This window comes from Propithecus coquereli, unplaced genomic scaffold, assembly GCF_000956105.1.
Source record: "Propithecus coquereli isolate 6110/MARCELLA unplaced genomic scaffold, Pcoq_1.0 Scaffold335, whole genome shotgun sequence".
Taxonomy (NCBI): Eukaryota; Metazoa; Chordata; class Mammalia; order Primates; family Indriidae; genus Propithecus; species Propithecus coquereli.
In genome coordinates this window covers 2,357,465-2,380,198 of record NW_012149008.1, presented here as the reverse complement: position 1 = coordinate 2,380,198, position 22,734 = coordinate 2,357,465, and the positions used below count along the sequence as shown (strand labels likewise).

Here is a 22,734-nt window from a genome sequence, read left to right as displayed (position 1 = left end):
AGCTGGTCTCGAACTCCTGACCTTGAGCGATCCACCCACCTCAGCCTCCCAGAGTGCTAGGATTACAGGCGTGAGTCACTGTGCCCAGCCTGACATTTTTAAATAAAAGGCTCCAACCAGCTCCCACTTTATTACTACTTAATTTCTGGGGATTTATTTTTGCCTTCTTGAAATGAAATTGTCTGATCATTATTCTTTATATCAACTTCCCACCCCGACTTTATAATTTTTTATTCAACATCAAACACTTGAGTGAGGTGAGAAGTCATGAGCCTCTTGCCTCATGTAGACCCATGGATAGAGGAGAGATGTTAAAAAGAATGAGTTTAGATGCAGGTGAAAAGAATCATGAGTCAACACAGCACCACCACATGGATCATCTTTGCGTTAATTCATTTTTTTGGTATTCATAACAACCAAGCACAGAGCAATTAGTTTCTCTCTGGTTGTCCCAGTAAATTTGGTTGATTGAATATTTAGCCATCAACTACTTGCTTCATGCTTGCGTATTGCTATGGCCTGAAAAAATGAATAGGTCGCCAAATGATCAAGCACGTGGGCTGCACGCATGTGGCCTCAGTCCCAGATTTGATGTGCATTACATTTCTCGTAAGTCACAGGCATCACACATTTGGTGCAAAATGTTTACTGTACCTGTTTCTTTAGGACAGGTGTCTGAAGTTTATCTTCTTGCACTTTCTTTTCATTTACCTGTTTCCCTTCTACCTTTCCCCCTTGTACCTTTGTCTCTTGCATTGCACGTCTTTTCTCTTCTAGCTGCTTGTTGAGTTTCTGCTCTTCTATCTTAGCCTTCTCCTCCTCTGCCTTTGCCCTCTGCCTCTCCTCTGCTGCCCTTTTCTCTTCCTGCTTCTTCCTTTCTCTCTCCTCTGCCTCTCTCCTTTTTCTCTCCTCTGCCTCCCTCCTTTCTCTCTCCTCTGCCTCCCTCCTTTCTCTCTCTTCTGCCTCCCTCCTTTCTCTCTCCTCTGCCTCCCTCCTTTCTCTCTCTTTTGCCTCCCTCCTTTCTCTCTCCTCTGCCTCCCTCTTTTCTCTTTCTTGGAGAGCTGCTTTTTCTTCTGCTTCAATTCTTGCCCGCTCATCTGCTATCTTTTTGTCTTGCTCGGCTTTGATTCTTTCTCTTTCTTCTGCTTCCAACCTTACCCTCTCGGCCTCAGCTCTTTCCCTGTCCTCGTCTTCTGTCTTTTCGTTATGGGGAATCTCATCTGAACCTTGTTCCCTCTCCTCCTCTAGTTTAGGCTCTTCTGTGCTGATTTGCCCGTTTTTCAATGACATTACCACTGTTTCCTCTTGGCTTTCTGTTGTTTTCTCTTCTACCATCGCCTCTACCTGATTGTCTCCAATGCTCCTTTGCTTTGGCTTCTCTTCCTCCTCCTCCTCCTCCTTTTCCTTTTCTTTCTTGTTCTCTTCAGCATCCCTCCAATCATTCTTCTGGTAGGACTTAGTGACTATTTGTGTTTCCTCTATCTCATATCTTTCTTGGCGACTTTCACTTTTCTCTTCCTTCTCTGCAGTTTCGTTTTCTGCCGTGTCATTTTGCATTCTGCTGCTTGGGAGCGACAGACTTGCATCTGTTATTGTTGGGTCAAACTCCTTCTGCCTCTCCAGAGCTTCCTGCAGGCGTTTCTGGCGTCTTTCCTCTCGCCGAGCCAGGCGCTCCAGCAAGGCGGCCTCGTCATCCCCTTCCACCTGAGTGTTCGTGGTGCTTGTCTTGGCCTCCTCGTTGGGCACACTGTACAACAGAGAGAGCAACACCAAAGACAGCTTGTTGATTCATCAGTCAGCTGCATTGGTACAGCCTGTGCTACCCAGGACTCCAGCAGATGCCCACATCCCCTGGGACGTTACCATTTTAGTACATGCCCTTGGTCTTTCTCTGGCCACTGGAGTCTATTCAACATGCCAGAAGTGCTTTGGGTATTAATGTCAAAAAAAATTGATGAGCATTAGTGTATAAATACCTCAGCAGCCCTCACTTTTTGAGTTGGATAAATCTGAGGTACATGTTCCACATGGGACCTTAGAGCTCCCCAGTGAAGCTCCAGACACCCACAGTGGTGACCTGCTTGGTAATGCAACTTTTATTTGGTTGTCTTCCCCTCTCTGTCTCACTTTCCCACACCCCTACTGGTGTTTCTGGGATCACTTTACTAATAAACTACTTGCACTCAAATCTTTGTTTTAAGACCAGCTTCTTGGGGAATTCAAACTAAGACAAGGACCAAACCGAAATAATGAGTGAATTCCTCTAGTGTCATATAGTATTCTCAGATGTCACCAAGTCTTTTAGAATTCCTGATCTGGATTGGTGAGAACCAAGGTACTTTGAGAGGAAGGGAGTGTATGTTACGGTTGTGGAGATTCTACACTCATGCCAATGACCCCCATGGAAGAGACATCTAAGCATCCACCGTAATTCCTGCTCCTCCTTCCATAGTCATGGGAGAGTGACAGCCAGTCAAGGATTGCATTTCCTACCTGCTCCTCCTCCTTGCACCCAGGTGAGGCCAATACGACCAAAAATTGCTATGACATGTAAACAGAAGTGTCTAAACCAAGGCAATTAAGAAGCAGAGGTGTATTCTCTATCCTCTCTGTCTGCTGGCTAGATCAGAGGACTTCAAAGCCCTCGGGGTTGGCAGAATCACAAAAGGAAAGAAGACAGGTGGTTAGTTCCACCTACTGACAGAAATACCCGCACTGGATTGGTATGTGTTACTGCATTAAATACTAAAATGTGGGGGCTGCTCATTGGTATAGCAGCCAGCATCACTCTAACTAGTACATACATTAGCTACCTTCTTTGTCAAGGTCTCCATGAGTAAAGGGTTTCTTGTCCTTCTTTTTCTACAGCAGGCAACAGACAGTTAAATTTGATATTTATAAAACAAGCAAAGAAAATCTCTAAAACCAAACTCTACCATGTCCAGCACCTCACTCACTACTGCAGGATGCTGGACACTGTCCAAGTCAGGGTGTTCGTCTATACTGGCAGAAAACAACCAGTCATGTGATACCAGAACTGTGACCAGAGTTGTAAGAATAATATCTTGCAATGTTTAGAAACTCCATCAAATTTCATGGTTCATACCAAACTGGGCCCTTCTGAAGTTCAAGTTCACTTGATTTTGGAAAAACACATTTCATATTTAACAACAAAAAATGGCAGAGTAAAGGCTAGATTTTAAACTTTCTTGGCCTTAGCTTTTGCTGCAGGACACTGTCTCCATGAATTAGACATATGAGGATCAAATGTCCCTAAAAATACAAAGAGTTTAGAATTTAAGGGCAAAAGTCTATATATAAGTCATTTGGGTCAACTGAATTCTAATAATTTTAAAAAGGTACCAAAATTCCAAAGTGCTAGCCAGATTAAAGTACTCCTGAGGTAAGAAACCAACAAACTGTATTGAACCTTTCTTTGCCTATTTGTAAATCATGACAAAAATCATTAGTAGATATTAAGTGCCAGTTATAGTTGTTTAACTCCAAGAAGACTTATTCTTTTTGTGGCTAATAAATGTCAGAGATAAATCATGTATTCTCAGACTTGAATATGCTTTCCTAAAAATAAAATAAAGAAAAATAAAGAATAAAAAATATTTTATTCTAAAAATAAAATAAAGAATTTTGGGTCAATCAACACCATGAAAAAACTAATAATAATAAAATGTGAAAACAGAAGAGAAGCACAAGCAGAAGCAAGGTTTTAAAAGCAAGAAAACTACAGACCACTAGTAATTTTTAAGCCATTGTTGGTCACTATCTATAACTACATTCACGAAAGGCCTCAAAATGTCATTTTTCAAACTCATTCTATCTCTTCTCCTTTAGCTTAAAAACAGAAAAGGCAGTGAATGACTATGCTGCTCTTCTATAAGACTGCTAACAGTGAAAATTTATTGAGTGCTTACTATGTCCAAGGTGCTACACGTTTTACATGCATCATTACCTAAATTAAGTTTAACAACATTTTAGGAGAAAAGTATAATTTTTGTTTCCACTGAAGTGAAGAAACACAGTGAGTGAAAGGCCAAATTGGGATTCAAAGCTGGTTAGTGAACCCTGGACGTTATACTTGTATCCTCTTTGCCAGGTTTTCTCCCCACTTAGGAGCTATGTACCAAGGGACAAGGTCTCTATTTCTTCACCTAACCAATAAGCTTCCTTGTTGAATACATCCTGCCAGCCAGCATTTTCAAGATTGATTTCAGAAACCTTCTGATATAGCCTCCAAATTCGAGTTAAAGAGGATAGGACCCTTTCCCTTCGGAATTTTCTAAATAGACTGAATTAGACAAAACAAACTAAAACCAGAGCCACATATGAGATCATACGGAGTAGATCCATTATATTTAATCTGTCCATAGTTTTACATTAAAATTATTTTTTCTCCATTCCCCCTCAAATATCCTCATCTTTTCTAGACCTTGAGGTATATAAATGACATATACTGACCATTAGCATAATGAACCGTTTGAGTTTATTTCTGTTGTAATAGCCCTTTCTGAAGAAGTTGAACCTATTAGGCATTCTTGACTACCCTAATTTCTACCAGGGCCTGAGTAGGAAAAGATGTAGTAATAAATCATTAAGCGTGTTTGAATACTCACATTAAATGCAGGACTCTGCATCTTGCTGAATATTATAGTGATCAGAGAATATTGATTCAGGCTTTCTATTAGGAAAAAGAAGACATCTGCTATTCATGCCTACTTTTAAAATTCATGGGTTACTGGTAGGCACAGAGGATTCTATTAAACTAATAACTCTTTAGTTCAAAACAGATAGCAATACTCTATAGAATGAATGTAAATAGTTTTCCTTATTTAAAGATATAACTCACTGTATTTAATACATTTAAAAAATATTAGATTATAAAATATAACAAAAGCCTTCAACCGAAGTATGTTTAGGAGATGGGAACCGATTGGAGGTGGGGGGAGATATGAATAGTGGTGTCCTAATGTCTAAATCAGATTGACTGTCCAATCTGATTAGTTGCCTAAAAAATGACCACAAAATAATTAAACAAGTTAGATGAACTGACAAAGGGTTAGTTGGGCTGAGAATGGAATGCTTTGCCTGACAAATTCTGTTCAACAGACAGGCTAAGACACAAGTTAGAAATTCTTCATTCTGAAGAGGATGGTACCTGTTCTGGGCATTAACCTCCACCTGGTCGGTCACCTGTCCCAAGGATTCTTCCTCTTGCTTCTGCCGCAGCCTTTCCTGTCGGGCTCGGCGGCGCCGTTCCCGGGCCGCCTCTTCCTCATCATCGTCATTCCTCTGGTAGGCGATTCTGCAACATTACAAAGACAACCTCCTGAGCATGCCACCTGCCAACTGTCTCCACCAACTTCCAGGTAGGAACAGCCCTGAGCCCTTCTCTGAACTTGACTGCTTAAAGAACCACCGAGTTCTAAAAGGATGGTTACTCAAGGTAAGAGACCCAATTCACTAGTTTTTAGACTTTTAAGTATTTGAAAAGCATTAATCCAATAGCTAAAGAGGGTAATTTACAATGATTAAATAACAACTTAAACTAAAAAAATCCACACAAAAGCAGATTGCCTTTGGAAATTGTGGGTTAGCATATTTAGATTTCCTTACTAAGCTAATTATCAGTATGTAAGATTTAGAAGCATAAATCCAAAGTATTGAACCAAAAATAATAGAAATACATATCATCAATAAAAAGGATTCAGCAGGTCATGTGAGTTGTTTGCATAGACATTGTCACAAAGATCAGAAAAGAATCAAGTTATGCTACCAAACTGGGACGTTGGTGTTAATAAGCCAAAATTGCTAATTAAAATTGGGAGCAGGGTATTTTTTTTGCTTTGCTTTTGTTTTTCCTTTCAGTTCCTTTTCACTGGAGGGAGGGGGTGTTATGGACAAGAGTCAGTGCACTTTGAAGGGGCAGCAGCTTGCTCTAAGGCCCCCTCTTTTGCTCTAAAACATGTGTTAGCATCGCGTCACCCACACACTGGGCACATCACGGTAGCCCACAGGTAGATACTTAGATAGAAGCCTAAGGGCCGAGGCAGGTAGAAGAGACACAGAGAGCATCACCTGTCTATACATTATTTAGGTTTTACAGTTTTATCTTAAGCAAATTATACAATCAGTATCACTATGCTAGATATGTTTCCCCTAATACTTATTCTCAAATAAAGAATTAGGGCTGAGAAACTTCAGATGCTCAGACTCGAGAGGAAATGGCCTGCATGGTTGACTTGGCTACTTTTGAAGGCATACCTTGTCCGGAGATACAGAATGCCAAGAAGGCGTAAGTATTGCCGACCACTCCTGGGAGAGCTGGCTTGACGGGTCAGGGGGTTAGGGATGGGGATGGGGATAGGATGGGGCCACATTGTGTAGCAGGCTGTTTTTTTATATTGGCGACTTAAAGTGTTTTTATTACAATGTTACTTACATATCTACAACTAGAAATTCTGATACATAAACCTTTCACAGGAATAATTCTTTTTTTTTTATTGTGGTAAGAATACTTAAAAATTTGTTAAGAGGCTAGATCTCATGTTAAGTGTATGATATAGTATTGTTAACTATAGGCATAATATATGGCAGAGCTCTAGATCATGCTTATAATTCTTCTATAACTACAAAGCCAAAATGATTTACAAATTAAACAAAACAGCAGAACCATACTATTTATACCAATAATATGAACCTAACATGACTGATGATGGTTTGCTTATGTTAGATTTACAAACTAGGTACTTTCAGGCTTAGATCCAGTACTTTATTTCATCTGTTTCATCTTCTGACTTTCATAATAAAATGCTATGAATGTTTTTTCACTCAGGTATCTTATAAAAAACAAGATTAGCAATTCTGAAGGTTGGTTGGTTTGTTCTTTGCTATTTGAGAAAATCTGACTTCTTATTTACTAAAATCTGCCAGTGTGCAATACTCAAATGCCAATATAAATAAAGTGTCGCTTAGTAAATCTATAAAACTGGTTTATTTCCACAAAGCTGGAGAGAAGGACAGTGTGATATAGTTGACAATACATGACTAGATGCCTAAAAACCAGACAACCTGGTTTTCAGAACTGGTCTCTTAACTAATTTGCAGCACTTTGATTAACCTGAGTTACATTTATGAGCAACAATCAAATGAAATAATGTCATGGCAAAATGTTCTATACTGCAATGTCTTGTTATTATTAGGAAAGTTCAGTTAAGGAGCTGCTTTGGGAGGAAAGATGAGTGTTCAACTTTAGACTTGTTGAGTTTGAGGTAATAACATGACACGATTCGCGTGTTCTTTCTAATTCAATCACATTGTAGTTTGCAGTCGAAAGCCCTTCCCAGTGGTTTGGCTTCATCCTTCAGATTCTTGGCCTAATATTCCTTTGGCTTATTTCTCAGTAGACAGCTTTAACCACAGCAGGGAGATTGAGTCCTTGAAGACTGCTTCCCAAGCTAATCAAACAGAAAGTCTTAATTTGCTTTTCTGTATCTCTGGATCAGCGGTGAGGACATGGATATACTTGGGCTTCCTCTTCCAAGATAAGCAAGAGACATAAAAGCTCCACATAGGACATTCCTATGCTAAAAGCAAAACCCCTTCCTCTTCCTTAAGAGAACTAAATTTTAAGCCCTTAATTTCCCCCTATACTTGAAAAATGTGAGATGTTACCGTCTTTCTCCTTGTACCTACTCACTATGCATCATGGCGAGATGCCGCTGGCCATTAGCTCTGACATGAACTAGATTTGTCACCGAGGCCATGTCACACTTAACCTTTCTTCATCTTCGATTCTCATAGGAGAAGTGACCTGAACAACCAGATCATCTCCATTTTCTCTTCTAACTCTTCTCACTTGGTACAGATTAAAATTTATAGGTAACCACTCTCCAGTGGCAGCTTCTTTTCTAGAGTACACGCTTACCAGAACCAGATTTTTAAGGATCTTTTATTACGCCTAATAAAGAAACATATTAAAATTGTTTACAAAGCTAAATACAGAAATAAAAGCCAAAATGGTTTCATGGTATTTTCAGTCACAGCGTGCCCAGTTGCTGGCTCAATAACATATCAGTTGACTTTATACTTCGTAAGTGAAATCGTGTCCATGCCACATGGCTTGACAGGTGTGGAAATTCTTCAGCTGTGCGACTCCCTTCATTAGCCCTCAGCATGCAAAGCAAACAATAGTTTCTTGGCTTTTAGGCCTCCCCCTCGGCAACCTACCCTTCATTCCAACACTACAGGTTTATTTTTTTTCTTTCAAAACTGAAAAAAAAAAAAAACTTAATTGTTTATTCTTTTGGATTCTAAAGGTAACACGTACTTATTATTTTTTAAGACCGGACAATACAAAATGTATTAATATAAAGGAGAAAGTAAAAACCAGCTCCCTGGGATCATATTACCCAGATATGAATGTGATAATATTTGATATATTCTACCAGACATGTTCCTATATTTTCATTTTTAATAAAGTGGAATCACGTTATACATATCATTTCATAAACCATTTCTTTAATTTACCTTGTTTATGACTATTTTTAACATTAGCAGAATATAATTTCAATAGCAACACAATATTCTATGTGTATATATGTACATACATGCATATATTAATACATAGAATGTATATGTATACACATAGTAATTATACAGATGTACTATAATCTCTTTAACAAATTTTCTACTGACAGACATTAAAGAATTTTTCCAACTTCATGTTCTTATAAACAATGCTGCAAAGGACATCATCATAGATATACTTTTTACCATTTGTTCAATTATTTACTTGGGAAAACTTCTCAGAAGTCAGAATTTTTGAGTTTAAGAGTATGCTCATTTTAAAGGCTTTTGATATGCATTGGCAAATTGCCCTCCAGAAAAGTATATAACACCAGCAATGTGTGATTGGTAATTTTACCATAAAGCAGAATTTGTCCAAAAATACAGAGAAGTATATCTTTAATATATCCAAATGATACCACAAGCTCTGCTTTATGCTTCAGTTAAAGACAAAATGTTAGGCCGGGCGCGGTGGCTCATGCCTGTAATCCTAGCTCTCTGGGAGGCTGAGGTGGGCGGATCGCTTGAGCTCAGGAATTTGAAACCAGCCTGAGCAAGAGCGAGACCCTGTCTCTACTAAAATTAGAAAGAAATTAATTGGACAACTAAAAATATAGAGAAAAAATTAGCCGGGCATGGTGGCGCATGCCTGTAGTCCCAGCTACTTGGGAGGCTGAGGCAGTAGGATCGCTTGAGCCCAGGAGTTTGAGGTTGCTGTGAGCTAGGATGATGCCACGGCACTCTAGCCCGGGCAACACCGTGAGACTCAGTCTCAAAAAAAAAAAAAAAAAGACAAAATGTTAGCACTTCTGATTTTCCACAAGCCAAATTTAAATGTATTTGAAATACTGCTGACTAGTAAAAATTATACCTCACCAGCCACTGGGTTGTAATAAAAGCTAACGATCCTTTTGTTCCTTCTGTGAAAATTCAGCAGATCCCGTATTAACCAGTCTGCCCATCTTCTACAGAACAAAGACAACTGATGTTCCCAGATGAGTCAGAAGCAGTGTGGGATGTGAAGTCCCTCTGAATCATCTGATAATGACTGGACTGTGTTTAATAGAGTTTTAATCAAATGTATCTTATTGTGATTTTTTTTTTAAATCCACAAATGATCTATAAAGCAACTCTCTGAATATTCATTAACACACACACACACACACACACACACACACACACGACTATCTTTGTTTCTCCCAAATATCCAATAAGTGTTTTTTTGTTAACCTTCCCACAGAAAGGTCGATCGTACCCTTCTCTAAGTATCCATGCCAAGAGATGAGCTAAGGCAGTTACCAAGAAACAAAGCAGAATACTCCACAGTAAACTCTCTTCCAACCAGCATGGGTGGGAAACTCATGGATTCCGATCGATCAGACATGTTATTTAATAGAGAGTGGCTTTACAGATCATTTGTGGATTTAAAAAACCATCTCAAAAGTCCGCAATAATTACAGGACGTTATTTGATTGTGTCAGTGGTATGTAAAAGTAAAGAGGACTGACTTTTCTTCCATTCCTAGAGCCATTGCTTAAAGGCCCTGGTGTTACATGAGGAGAAAAAACAGATTTATGCAATGGGAAAACGCTCTCGTAATGCTGTGGCTTTTACAGTAAAGATATTTTAAGTCTTTACCACCAGAGCTCTGCTGTCTCAGTATATTCAAGTAACAAGATAACCATGTTACATTCTGTGCCTTTTAGATAGAAAATTCAAATGAATAAAAGTATTGCAGACATGGCAAACAAGGAAAATCACTGAGGACTCTATCTTTACATGCGGGTGAGCCGGGGTCTAAATGTATCCCAGATGAAAGAGGAACTGGCAGAAGCTTCCCCAGAAAGACACCGGAGCAAGGCACCGGCTGTCCTGCTGCTGTGCAGATCCCCTCACCCCAGCTTCTCCATCAGATATTTCTCGAAATGTGTGGAACACTGGCAAAATTCTTATTATAATCTTATCTATAGTACAGATTGTTTTGTTTTTACCCCATGTTCCCCAAAGTTGTTGCTCTGATTCCTTTTCATTTTATCTTTTTTCCATGTTGCTACTTTCTGATTTGAGTCTATATGACATTATCCTTAAAGTTTGCAAGTAAAATGCTGGCAATAGCATTTTATTAACAAAACCAGATCTCTCATCAAGAAGCCATGTTTAAAAATTAAATAAGGGGCCGGGTGCGGTGGCTGACGCCTGTAATCCTAGCACTCTGGGAGGCCGAGGTGGGTGGATCGCTCAAGGTCAGGAGTTTGAGACCAGCCTGAACAACAGCGAGACCCCATCTCTACTAAAAAATAGAAAGAAATGATCTGGACAACTAAAAATATATATATATAGAAAAAATTAGTCGGGCATGGTGGCGCATGCCTGTAGTCCCAGCTACTTGGGAGGCTGAGGCAGGAGGATCGCTTGAGCCCAGGAGTTTGAGGTTGCTGTGAGCTAGGCTAACGCCATGGCACTCACTCTAGCCAGGGCAACAGAGTGAGACTCTGTCTCAAAAAAAACAAAAAAAAAATTAAATAAGGGAAAAAAATAATAACCATTTTTATTGTGGGGATGGGGCTGATTTTATTACCTGTGTTTAGGAGCATTAAGCACCCAGCAAAAATGACAAAGATGTACAGTTGAGAGTGAATACAAATTTACTTATTTCATGTTGATACTGCTCTGAGTAATTAACTGGATGACCAAATAGTTAATGAAGTTTGGATTTGCAATCAGATTATTCTATATTTTTTCCATACCTGGTATACATGATATAGTTATCATTTTGCAATTTAAAAAAATTTAGTAATATGTTTGATGACTTTTCAAAATCAATTCACTAAGGCATACCTTATTCTTGCCATCTACTGAATAGGGAATCTCATAGTTTAATTAACCATTCTCGTATCCATAGACATTTTGGGCTTTCTTCCATCTTTTTTCCCTCTATTGCATACAATGCATGTGTTTCTCTAGGGTAGATACTGAGAAGTGGAATAGTATATATTTGTTTAAATTTAAAAGATTCTATCAAATTTTCCTTCACAGGAGTTGTTTCAACTTAAAAACACATGCTCTGTCATTTCAAATACCCAAATTGGATCAACATAAATTAAGATAGTCCATTGCTAACTGATAGGATCAAAGAAAAGATTTAATCTATATCTTTTCTAACATTGTAAGAATGAGGTTCCTTTTAAAAGATCAAGAAAAATTGAGATATGATAATTGCTTATACTTTTGTTACTTATTGATAAAACTTTTTATAAAGTATCCATAACTTCAGTGATGCATAAAAAGGAATCTATATCCTATAAACCAATGCATCTATACATTTTTGAAAAACAGTTTTTCATACATGAGACAAGTATTTACCAGGCTACAGAAAATACTTGGTATGGATATGAATTTGGGAATCTTTTTCAAAAACTTCACCGCTAGAGAACCACTGCTATATTGAAAGGGATTACAAGAGTGCTACCGAACAGACTGTGAATTGTCACCTTCCATCTTGTTGTGTACTTCAACATTCCCCGTGCTCGGTAAGCACACACACGTGTACAGACACATACACAGACCCACAGGGTAAGTGAGAAAAAGCCTGAGAAAAAATAAAAGGCTCAAAGCACTATAACAAGGCCCAGTTAGAAAAGACTTAAAGATGATCCCATTCAGATCAAAGTTTCCAGTCTCTTTATTTTCCTTAATTGTTTGTCATATTCTTATATTTTAAAAAAGAATACCCTACCTAAAATTCCAACCGATTGAATAAATCCATCAACTGAAATAATGAGTCCTATGGAGTTCTCCATTTGTAAATGCATAGAACCTTACAGGCCAGTGGACAGTTGCCTGGGCCCCAAGATCAGCTCTGATCTTTCTGCGTTCCGCTGCACCTCCACTTTCATGTAACGAGTCATTTGAGAGAAAGTGGTGTTGGTTGAAGGATGTTTCAGGCTTGTAGCTGAAACCCTCAATCCAGAGCACCATCCTGCTTCAGTTTTGTGCAGCTGTACACTCCTGATGTGGGCCACACCCAAGCAAAACACCTGGGGCTCACAGCCCCAAAGGGCCACTTCTTAGTCGATTACTTTTCTTTGATTTCCATCATTATTGGTTCTGCCAATGTCACTGTCTTAACCTGGGATCCAACTTAAAACCTCATGTGGGTTGAAAAATATGCTCATCAACTATTTGGAGGCAAAATGACTCACACACACTTTCATTATTCTTTTTCATGTACCGAAAACCCCTAGTGATTTTCTTTCAAAATATGAAATGCAAGCAAATTCTCCAGACATATCGAATCAGCCCTTTAAATTGTTCAAACACTCTTAGCAAAATTTTTGGTCATGCTGTGATCAGGAGGGAAAATTCTGAGCTACTGAAATAAGTAATACTTGCCCTGCAGATTTACTGTACGTTTGAAAGTTAAAAGAAGTTTATAGAAACATTCCAGGCTCTTAAATATGATTTTATTTATATGCGGTATCTGCAAAATGTTGTGGTTTTATTTAATGTACATCAAGTCCAACTCTGAATTTTTTTTCTTGGAGTCCTTAAAGAAAGGCATTAAAAATTACAATGGAGAAAGAAAAGCAACCAATAAAATAAATTTTTCATGGCATAAAATATTTAGACATTGATTAATAATCAATAGTCAATTGGTTTGTTAGTAATTAATAAAGGATAGAGTGAAAGAAAGCCCCTTTGATTTAGAAAAAAATTTTTTGGTGGAAATATGCTGTATTATTTCATTGTAGGGTTCATTGCTATATCAGAGTTGTGCCTTTTTGCCAGAGTGAAGGCATACAAAGGGATATGTTACTTTGAAGAAAATTACCCAGGAAGAGAAGTATGTCCCACTCCATCTATTCCCCCTTCTCCCACCCCACCATCTCATACATAGGCACATTTGAGAGTCACCAAAGTTTTCATACCAACGGTACATTTGGGTTCGCAATAATAAAACATTGTGCACTAGCAACATTGGTGTTCTTATGTATATCCTCACAAGTTATCACCACCAGCCCACCCTTTGCTTTATACAATGGTGCCATCCCATCATCACATGAGTTTCTATAACTACAGATCATGCTGCACGCGTGCCGCATGGCAGAGTGGAAGGAAACAGCAGACAGTGACATAAAAATCTCTTCCCCTCATGTCTACAAAAATCATAGCAGGCTGGTTGTTAGTATCATTACACCTGCAGCGTCCTGTCCAACAAAAGATCGGATGTGACTGATCATGTATGGTTAGAAGAGACGTGGGGAGAACTGGGAGTTCTGATTCTGACTCTGTGTTATAAGAGGACAGTGCTCAGAATGGTCCTGCCCCAGGGGAGGCACACTCCCCAGCTTAAAAGCTTGTTTCTGAATTGATGCACATGGCCACAGGAAATTTAACATGATGGATTCTAATTGTTTGGGTTTATTATTTTAAATTAAAGACTTTTATTACGAATTATATTGTACCTACAGATAACCATGAGCCTGAATTTTGGGATATCTAAATTATTCTCTTGCTTTTCTTTGTAGCTTTACTATCATGATATGGATCCTTAAATAAAAAATTTGTTTCTAGTTTTGCCTTTTGAAAACTATACATAATAATACTGCATGCATTCTGGGATTAGCTTCTTTCCCACAACGTTATGTTTTTGAGATTCTTCTATGTTTATATGAAGAGCTACAGTTTGTAATGATAGATGAAGCATGGGGTCTTCCAAACATTTCTTGGGATTATAGTTTGAATGAGATAAATGTCTAACTTCTTTTCAACTGGTGTTATTTTCTTTTAGAAAGTCCATAAATGATTTGTAGTATTCAGTAGAGATAAAAATGAATATAATCTGGATTTACTTTCCTATTGTTATTTTTCTCACATTTATTTTTAAAAGAAAGACTGCATCTGCCCAACCCATTAAATACAGATTTTGGAGGGATCATTCCATGACTGTTTCCTGAGATAAACTAAAATCTATTAATTTTGTCACAAACAGGACAGAATTTGCACCACCCCATCTACCCCACCCCATTAAAATAAGCCTGCTCAGACACAAATATTCACTTTTTAATTTATAGTGTTTACAAAGGGTAGGTATGGAAAGAGAGGGTTGAGGGTGGAGAAGATACACATTAATATTGCTCCTCACTTGGTTAGTTTGGTTGAAATGAATGAAAAGAAGTTAAGAGAAATGTTTAAGTGGCCAAGAAGATAATTAAAATAAAATAACCAAACTCCCTTCCTCTCTTTCCATCTTTACTTAAGATTCAACGGATATGGGAGGGGGGAGGAGGGAGGAGGGGACGGGTATTTGTATACACAAGGAGTGCAATGCACACCACCCGAAGCATGGACATATTTGAAACTCGGACTTGGGGGGGGACCAAGGGCAACATACGTAACCTAAACATCTGTACCCCCATAATATGTTGAAATAAAAGAAAAAAAAAAAGATTCAACGGGTATGAAGGTGACTAATAGAGAAAAGCCCAGGTTACCACCTGTGTTTTCATAAAGGTTACCCTTTCTTCATTCCCAACCTAGGATTCTTTGTCTAATAAGAATCTTAAATAATGAATAAGAATATTAAATAAATATGATCCTCAATGAACTTAGGCCTTTTAAAATATTGTCAGTCAAAAGTAAAATCTGATCTGGGGCTGTTCTCTGACTACTGTATCTATTAAAGGACAATCTCGCTTTAATGTGCATCGTAGATGTGGACAATGAACCTTGGGCTTAGTCAATTTTTTAAAAGTAAAACATTAGAAAGCAGTTCTGACCCCGGTGTTTATGTTGGGAACACTCCATTTTGCCAGACTCTCGCACAGAGGTCTGGATCTGGATATACAAGTAACTAACACCTGCTCCAGAGCAGAGTGTGGGGAGATTCCCACATTTCTACCAGCTGAGTTGGATGCAGCTGCATCTGACCACAGGTATATAAACAAGCAAATGCTTTTCATATCCAAAGACAGTCTCCTAGAAACAGAAATTTCCATTTCCATCTTCAAGTGTAAAAAACATGAACCCATTTTAGATGAGTCTTACACAAGTGATCTAGAAATTCAAATCTTACTCCCAAATTTGAAATATTCGTGTGATGCGGTACAGAAGTCCATCTTTTCCCATGGTGGAGCTTCACATTAGGGGACCACTATCAAACTGGTAAACATCTGACAAAAGAAAGTGATCAGAAAAACGAAAACAAGATGTCCTGAAATGGAGATTACAAGCCTGCGACTAATTAAAGGGAACCCTGGTAAGGGAAAGTGGGATTGCAGGCACGCTGACGGAATTGGTACACTGCACGCACGTGGACACCGCTACTGTCAAGTCGCATATCCTGTGTCAGCTGAGCGGATTCTCAGCGTCCTCTCCAGACAGGCAGTGCTTAATGTGAGGAAATTTATGGGTAACGGATTTTCATAAGAGGCCTTTTATGATCTTTCCCTCCCCAAAAGTGCCCTCTGGAGTTTTTCTGCTTCCACTCTCATTTTTCTTAATTGGAAAAAGATTTACTCCTCATTTCCTCCTTTCCTAGTCCTCCTTTCCATTCAAGTGGCATCGCCTCCCATCTTGTTTCTCCCTCTTGCATTCCTCACCTCCTCTTCGGAAACAGAAAGCTCTTATACACAGACAGATAGGACACCGGGGCATTGTTTCTAGCACTGCTAGTAGAAGTAGTGATTGTCCTTCTAACAAGAAAGCACATTTTGGGGTGAATACTCCCTCCCTGACTCTAGAGGTACTGAACAAACTTATCTAACATGCAGTGGGCTCGTATCTACCCTCCATGTGCTAGAATTGCAGAGTTTTGTGTACAAGAGGTAGCAAGTAGAAAGACAAACCTTGAGTGGAGACAGGAAATGGGAAATGAAGGGCCAAATCCTGGATGTTTGGCCCATTGGAAAGTACACTTATTCTTGCAGGGGACTTGGCAGACAACCAAGCCTAACCTAATGGGTCCAACCTCCCTACGGTTAGGAAAAAAAGGCAAGGAGTCTGCTCTGCTCTTCGTGGATCATCTTCCTAAATTGGTGGAAACCTTACTTAAGACAGGGCCTGCTCAAGTGGAGGGAGAAAAGCAAACAACTATTTGTTGTGATTTGCTAAAAAGCCAGGCTGACCAAACCAAAGAAAATCTTCTTTCATGCTTGAAGACTCCCTTTGAGTTAATAGAAGACTTCCATAAAATGCAGATGTTTAACAGATAGGGAAATATTAAATAATTAAGCACCCAAATTTGTGTGTGGCAATTGAATTAGGATCACCAACAGCTTAAGACTCAGCGAGCCAGGGCCCTGAGAGAGGGAGGCATGGGCATTACAGGTGTTCTTGGACAGCCCTTAAATGACTTGAGAGTACCTGCCCTAGGCCAGCAGATTTCTATCCCAACAGGGATAGGACTTCTACAGTATTGGCTAGGTTATTAACCAATAAGGCTTATGCTGTCCTCTCACTAGATACCAGTGCAATCACTAATTCCTCAGAATTGTTAGCTAATAGAGGAACTGCTGCAATAGTGGAGGTAACTGACTTTACTAAAAAAAAATCATACTTTTGAATTATAAATGACAAAGTGATAGCACTGGCATTGGCTTATGGGTTTCTAATCCTGTGTACATTCCTCTCCCTGACCGAACCACTGATCCACATGGAACCTGGACTTGGAGGGAGGATAGTTCAATTCAGGTGGGACGTGAGAGTGGTAAGCCCTGGGCTGCAGAGGGGGCTGCATGATTCCGAGGAGGAGGTGATGGTCAACATGCCAGATATCAAGGCGGAGTCTTAACTTGCGGGGATGCTGGTAGGTAATACTTGCTGCTCTAACATGCAAACAGGTGACACCCAGTTGGCTGGAATTAACACATCCATTCAACACATATTTATTGAGCATTTGCTCTGTTCAAGCTACTCAGGACAAAAACCAAGAGGAATTAAACCCCCCTGAAAGGAGTTTATAATCTTGTAAGGAAGCTCAGACATGTCTAAGCATGTAATAGTAGGTAGAATGTGATAAATATTATAGGAGACTTATAGATAAAGTGATTTAAAGTTTAGAGGAGGAAGAAGACAATTCCAACTAAGGGATCAGAGAAGCTTCATGAAGAAAGTGGTATTTGAGCTGGATATTTTGGGATGGCTAGGACTGGGAGCTGGAAGGATGAAAGGGGACTTTTCCACAGAGAGCCCAAATAGCAAGGTTGCAGAGTCAGGAAACATGGACATGGAAAAACAAACAATTCCATCTCGCTGGGGCTTGGAAGGCATGAAGGGCATTAGTGAAGCTCCAGTCGTGCTTGGCACGTACAGAAGGACGACTTCTAATAATTGGGAAGAGCAGACCGACACTGTGCAAAGTGTAAGCTCCTTCCAAAGGAGTGGCCCTGTGCAAAAGAGGCCTTAACGGGCAGCATGCAGGGAAGATTTGCTAGTTTCAGTCTCCACTCCAGGTGTTTCATCTCACTCTGCAGCTTTCCCCAAGAAATAAAAGAAATGAGGGCCAGCTACCCCAAATCAAGGGCTCCATCAGTCTTAGCTGCAAAAGGAGACTTCGGCAAATCCTACAATCATTTAGAACCTTAGCACTGTGGAGGATCCCTGAAGAGCAGTAAACTGTGACTTTCCATTTTGCAGAATGGAATTTCTCTCCTTTTTTATTCTTGCCACCGTCTCCACTGTTTGCGCTCACTTTGCCCACATAGCCTTAAATTGGATTTTCACATATTCTGTTTCTAAGTCGGATCCCAGCTGAAATCTACTGCTATGGCATAGATTTTAGGATCATAGATGGATAAAACTAGAAGGAATTTTGGAGGTTATTTTGAATTCAAGCTCCACATTTTTTACATGGTAACCTGGGGTCTAAGAGGTGAAGTGTCTCATACAAGTAATTATAAAATCAGGATTGACCCAGGTCTTTACCTGTTTTCTTTCTAACATAGGAGCTTTCTTCGGGTGTTCTGCAGATTAACAAAGAACTTCAGTCATCTGAGCCAGAGATTGGCAAACTATGTCCTGCAGGCCAAATCCAGCTCACCCCATTTTTGTAAATAAAGTTTTATAGGATCACAGTCATGCCTGTATCATTGATGGCTGTTTTTGCCAGAGCTAAGTAATTATGACAGAGACTCTATAGCTCACAAATTTGAAAATATATACTATTTTTTTACCCTTTACAAGAAAATTTGTTGATTCCCATTTTTTACCAATTAAAAACCTTAAGCATGCCCTGCTAACATTTATATATTCATATATGTATATATATGCACTTATATGTATATTCATTTATTTATAAATTATATAGATGTAATGCTATTTAAATGTTTATAGAGATTACGAAACACGTTAAACAGAAATTTAAAAGGATGGAACAATGAAACAAAACTGTACTTAATGTTTAATTTATTAATGTTCATTAAACTTTTATTATTTTTGAAAAATCTTGGCTTAACATGTTATGATCAGTAACTTGAATGACTGGCTCTAAGTTCAATTTATTTTGGCATTTAGTTTTAAATGACAGTCCAAACTTAATTTAAAAAAAAAAAAGTCCCTAAAAGATATATACATACAAATGGAAGAAACATACCTTTGGCTTGTCAGGATGAAGCACAATACCGATATATTAAATCTCCCCCACCAACCATGAACAGTTTTTTGATGCAATTTATCTAGAAAACTTACATCTGTCTTGTTGTCAATCAGTTATTTGTCCAAAGTAATCCAAAAGTGTTTTATTAATAGTTTTACATTTTTCCAAATATCTTCAAAATCTATTGAAATGCTTCACTAGGGAGATTTTTAAATAGATTAGAAAATGTTGTTTTCAGGTGATGTGTGAAGATATGATAGCTGTGGTAGGTTACACGTTTGTATTTTTTTCGACAACAAAATCACAAAAAATAGGGCCGTTTTCCAAAAAATCTCTCTGCAACGTGAGTTTCTTCTGGAAAGCAGTTACAATGCCCCTCTCTGTTGGAAAGTCACCTCCGCTGACAGGAACAGGTAAAGTGTGTGGCTGAGGATACACTGCTACACACTCGCCAGCCTTACCGTCCACGCTGCTGGGTTCTCATCGTGTCCTGGGCTTGCATTATCAGTGCTACTTTCTGCCCCTACCTTCTGCAGAAATACTTTTAAGCACAAGTCTGTTTCATGAAGGTGAGTTCAGTTTAAACCAGAGAAGATTTACCACTCGTAAATAAATCCACTGACCCAATCAGTTACAAGTAAACTTCCTTGAGCCACAAGATGCTTTTCAGATAGGACTGAGCAAAGGCCCCACTGTGCTCCCCTGGGGCGGGGCTCATACTCTTCCCTCCAGACCAGTCACACGTGGCCAAAAATATGAAGCAAGGGAGAGTGCTGGTGCCAGAAAGCATAATGAACCTCACTAAAGCTTTATTTCTTTTTCTTTTAACTTCATTTTATACTCTCTTGCCTTCTTTTCTTTGATCATGCTTCGACTTAACGATGCTCTTCCCTCCTCTCCATTTTCACCTAAAGCCAGCTTGTGTGTCCCCCAAAGGCTAGCTCAAATGCTGCGCTCCTCCATCACGGAAGCCAACCGGAAGGAGCTCTTTGCCTCCTGTGAAATCTTTGTTTTTGCTCCAGTTATTTATCACATATTGCTTCGTTGTTGTTAATTGTGTATTATCTTATCTCCAAGTCTCCCATGTTACGCCATGTTTCTTGAAAGCAAGAGTCACATTTCATACATTTTTAGCCCCCCTCCCCAGTGTGCCTTGCCTAAAGTCGGTATTTAATAAGTTATTTTTGGTAAATTGCATTCAAGAAAAGCATATGGCATGGAAACACTGAGCAATGGCAATTATGAAGGCTAATTAACATGTCCCTGAACATGAGGTGAACTAAGTTCACCTAAGCCTAAGTTCATATGGATTCATCTGAGTCAGAGCATAGAAAGGTCAAATACTCCAACACAAAGCCACTGACAAGTTATAGTGTCAAACACAGGACGACAATGCTTCTCCAACAGACAGATCAGTGAGATGTGACTCAGTTCCATGTACAGGGGAAGGCTGACAATTCTACACTAGGATCATGAGTGTTTGCTGGAAAAATGATGTTTAAAGTTATTACAGGTTTATCTTCTCTAAGCAACGGAGGTGGGAGAATGCCACCCCCAAAGCCAAAGTGTGCACGCACACACACAACACACACACACTCAATCAGAAGCTTTGTGGGTGGTCAATAAGGCAGATACTCCAAAGGGGCTTGTGATTATGAACCAGGAATACCTGGCTATGCCCGTTGCCATGTTGCATGGGCTGTGAGTTTGCTCTCTGATCATGAGTTCCAGAACATGAAGCCTAATAAATCACCAAAAGAAGAAATGATCTCTCAGGTTTCAATTTCATTATTATGAAATGATGGGGAAAAAAACATATTAAACCAGCCTAGGTGTGAGAGTGGCAGCTTCAAAGCTAGGCTTGGAGACAGAAGCAGCATTAGGAAAAAATACAGGTGGTGGAACCCCAACCCTTTACATTTCTCCCATTTCCTTCCTGCCAAAAGTTGGAAACAATTACTAACCACAACCTTTCTTGCCACTGTCTGCCTAGGTAGGCACCTGGTGCATTTTGCTCATTGGTACAGAATGCAAAAGTTTTAATGCATTTTTTTGTGAATTTGTTTCTCATTCTGATACTACTTTCTCTGTAAATGGCATTATGTTGCAACTATATTCAGAAAATCCTCTTGAGTTCAGAGCTGGAAAATGTGTGTTTTCCTCGTTTAGAAAAACCAAATGGTTATGGATAGGAAAGACATTTGACTTTTGAACCTAGTCAATAATCAGGAGCTAAAGTCAAACTTAGTTAACTGGTATTTTCCGTTCAGATTGTGAACTCTAGCCTGCCTCAAGAGTGTGTGTGTGTGTGTGTGCTTGTAATATGTGTGTGCATGTGCCATCAGCCTGCCTCTTTTATTGTCACGTGATTGGTCTTGGGTTGGTTCATGAACAGAGCTGTTCTGTATTTTCCTGTGACTCTAGTGCCTGCCTTTTCCCCTTCATAACTCCTCCTGCATCGTCTTCCCTTGTGAATTTCTTATAACCCTCTACGTTCTCTCTCTTCTCACTATCAAGCCTACTGTTGGTTTTGGCCTTTTGCAATGTCTGTGGAAAGCAAAACAACTCAGCACAAGTAGGTAAACTGAGCATGTTGGATTTAGTCAGTCCCTTACAAATATTCTCATGTGCTTTAGCCAAAACTGGTTCTGTAATTCAATGGATAAGTCACTAAGATAGCTAATTCTTATTGTGGGCCATCTAGTGACTTTTGCATTCAATTTCAGAGTTAGGTTTATAAGTTAATTTAACACACTTTGCAGTTGACCTAACATCACCTTGGGATGTATCTACATGGAGTCAATGAAGTGATTTTGTTCAGCTCCAGACATCATAACCACTTGCCCAGGTGATCAAAATATCAAAAGAACAGTTTATTTTGCTTACTAAATATCTCAGAACACTATATTGACAACATTTGGTATTTTGGACCAGGCATTAGTAGCTGTAACTACAGAGAGACATTATATTGTGGGCTTGTGCTTTCTAGAGCCGTCCTTTGGAACAAAGTGTCCCATTGTCCTTTACACACCCCATCTTACTTGACCTCACAGAGAGCTCGGGCACTGTTGACCACACCTTCCTTTTTGAGATTCTCCGTCTTTATTTATTTCGTAGTTTCTTTTACGTCATTCACTGAGTTTCTTCTTCAACTCTTTTTTTCTCTTACTCAACATACTCTCCCTGGGTAATGTCATCGATGTCTATAACTTGTTTGACAATTTTAAGGTGATGATTCTCTAACTTATATTCCCAGCTCAGTCTGTTTTCCTGAATTTCTAAATGAGCTTTCTTCCTTGGTAATGAAATATCCAATAAACAGGTTGAGAGTAATGAATTATTCTAGACACCTGATTAAGCCACGATTCTTCAGAAATTCAAAACTTCTACCCATGCTGGTACCGCACTCTCATATCCCCTTATTTTTGAAGATCGGTAGGCTTAAAAAAATTTTGTTTTAAATCCTTGGTCACATCATCCTATCCTTGCTACAGCGATTTCACAATTTCAGGATGTGAAGTTGGCTTAATATTAAAAGACAAATCAAATAAAGAGACATT

General features: G+C 39.1%; 1 protein-coding gene across 8 annotated transcripts in view; it reads right to left on the bottom strand.

Moving 5' to 3' along the window:
* CALD1 (caldesmon 1) overlaps positions 1 to 22,734 on the bottom strand; it is a 170,475-nt gene that overhangs the window by 28,461 nt on the left and 119,280 nt on the right. For 6 of the 8 annotated variants that reach the window (XM_012650612.1, XM_012650616.1, XM_012650611.1 and 3 more), the window contains 2 exons: positions 5,171 to 5,317; positions 1,345 to 1,747 (listed from right to left, as the gene is read on the bottom strand). In XM_012650612.1, the coding sequence (XP_012506066.1) occupies positions 1,345 to 1,747; positions 5,171 to 5,317 (550 nt within the window). Of the gene's footprint in view, positions 1 to 654; positions 1,748 to 5,170; positions 5,318 to 22,734 lie in introns of all 8 variants that reach the window. The other 2 variants (XM_012650610.1, XM_012650609.1) reach the window with 1 other exon arrangement.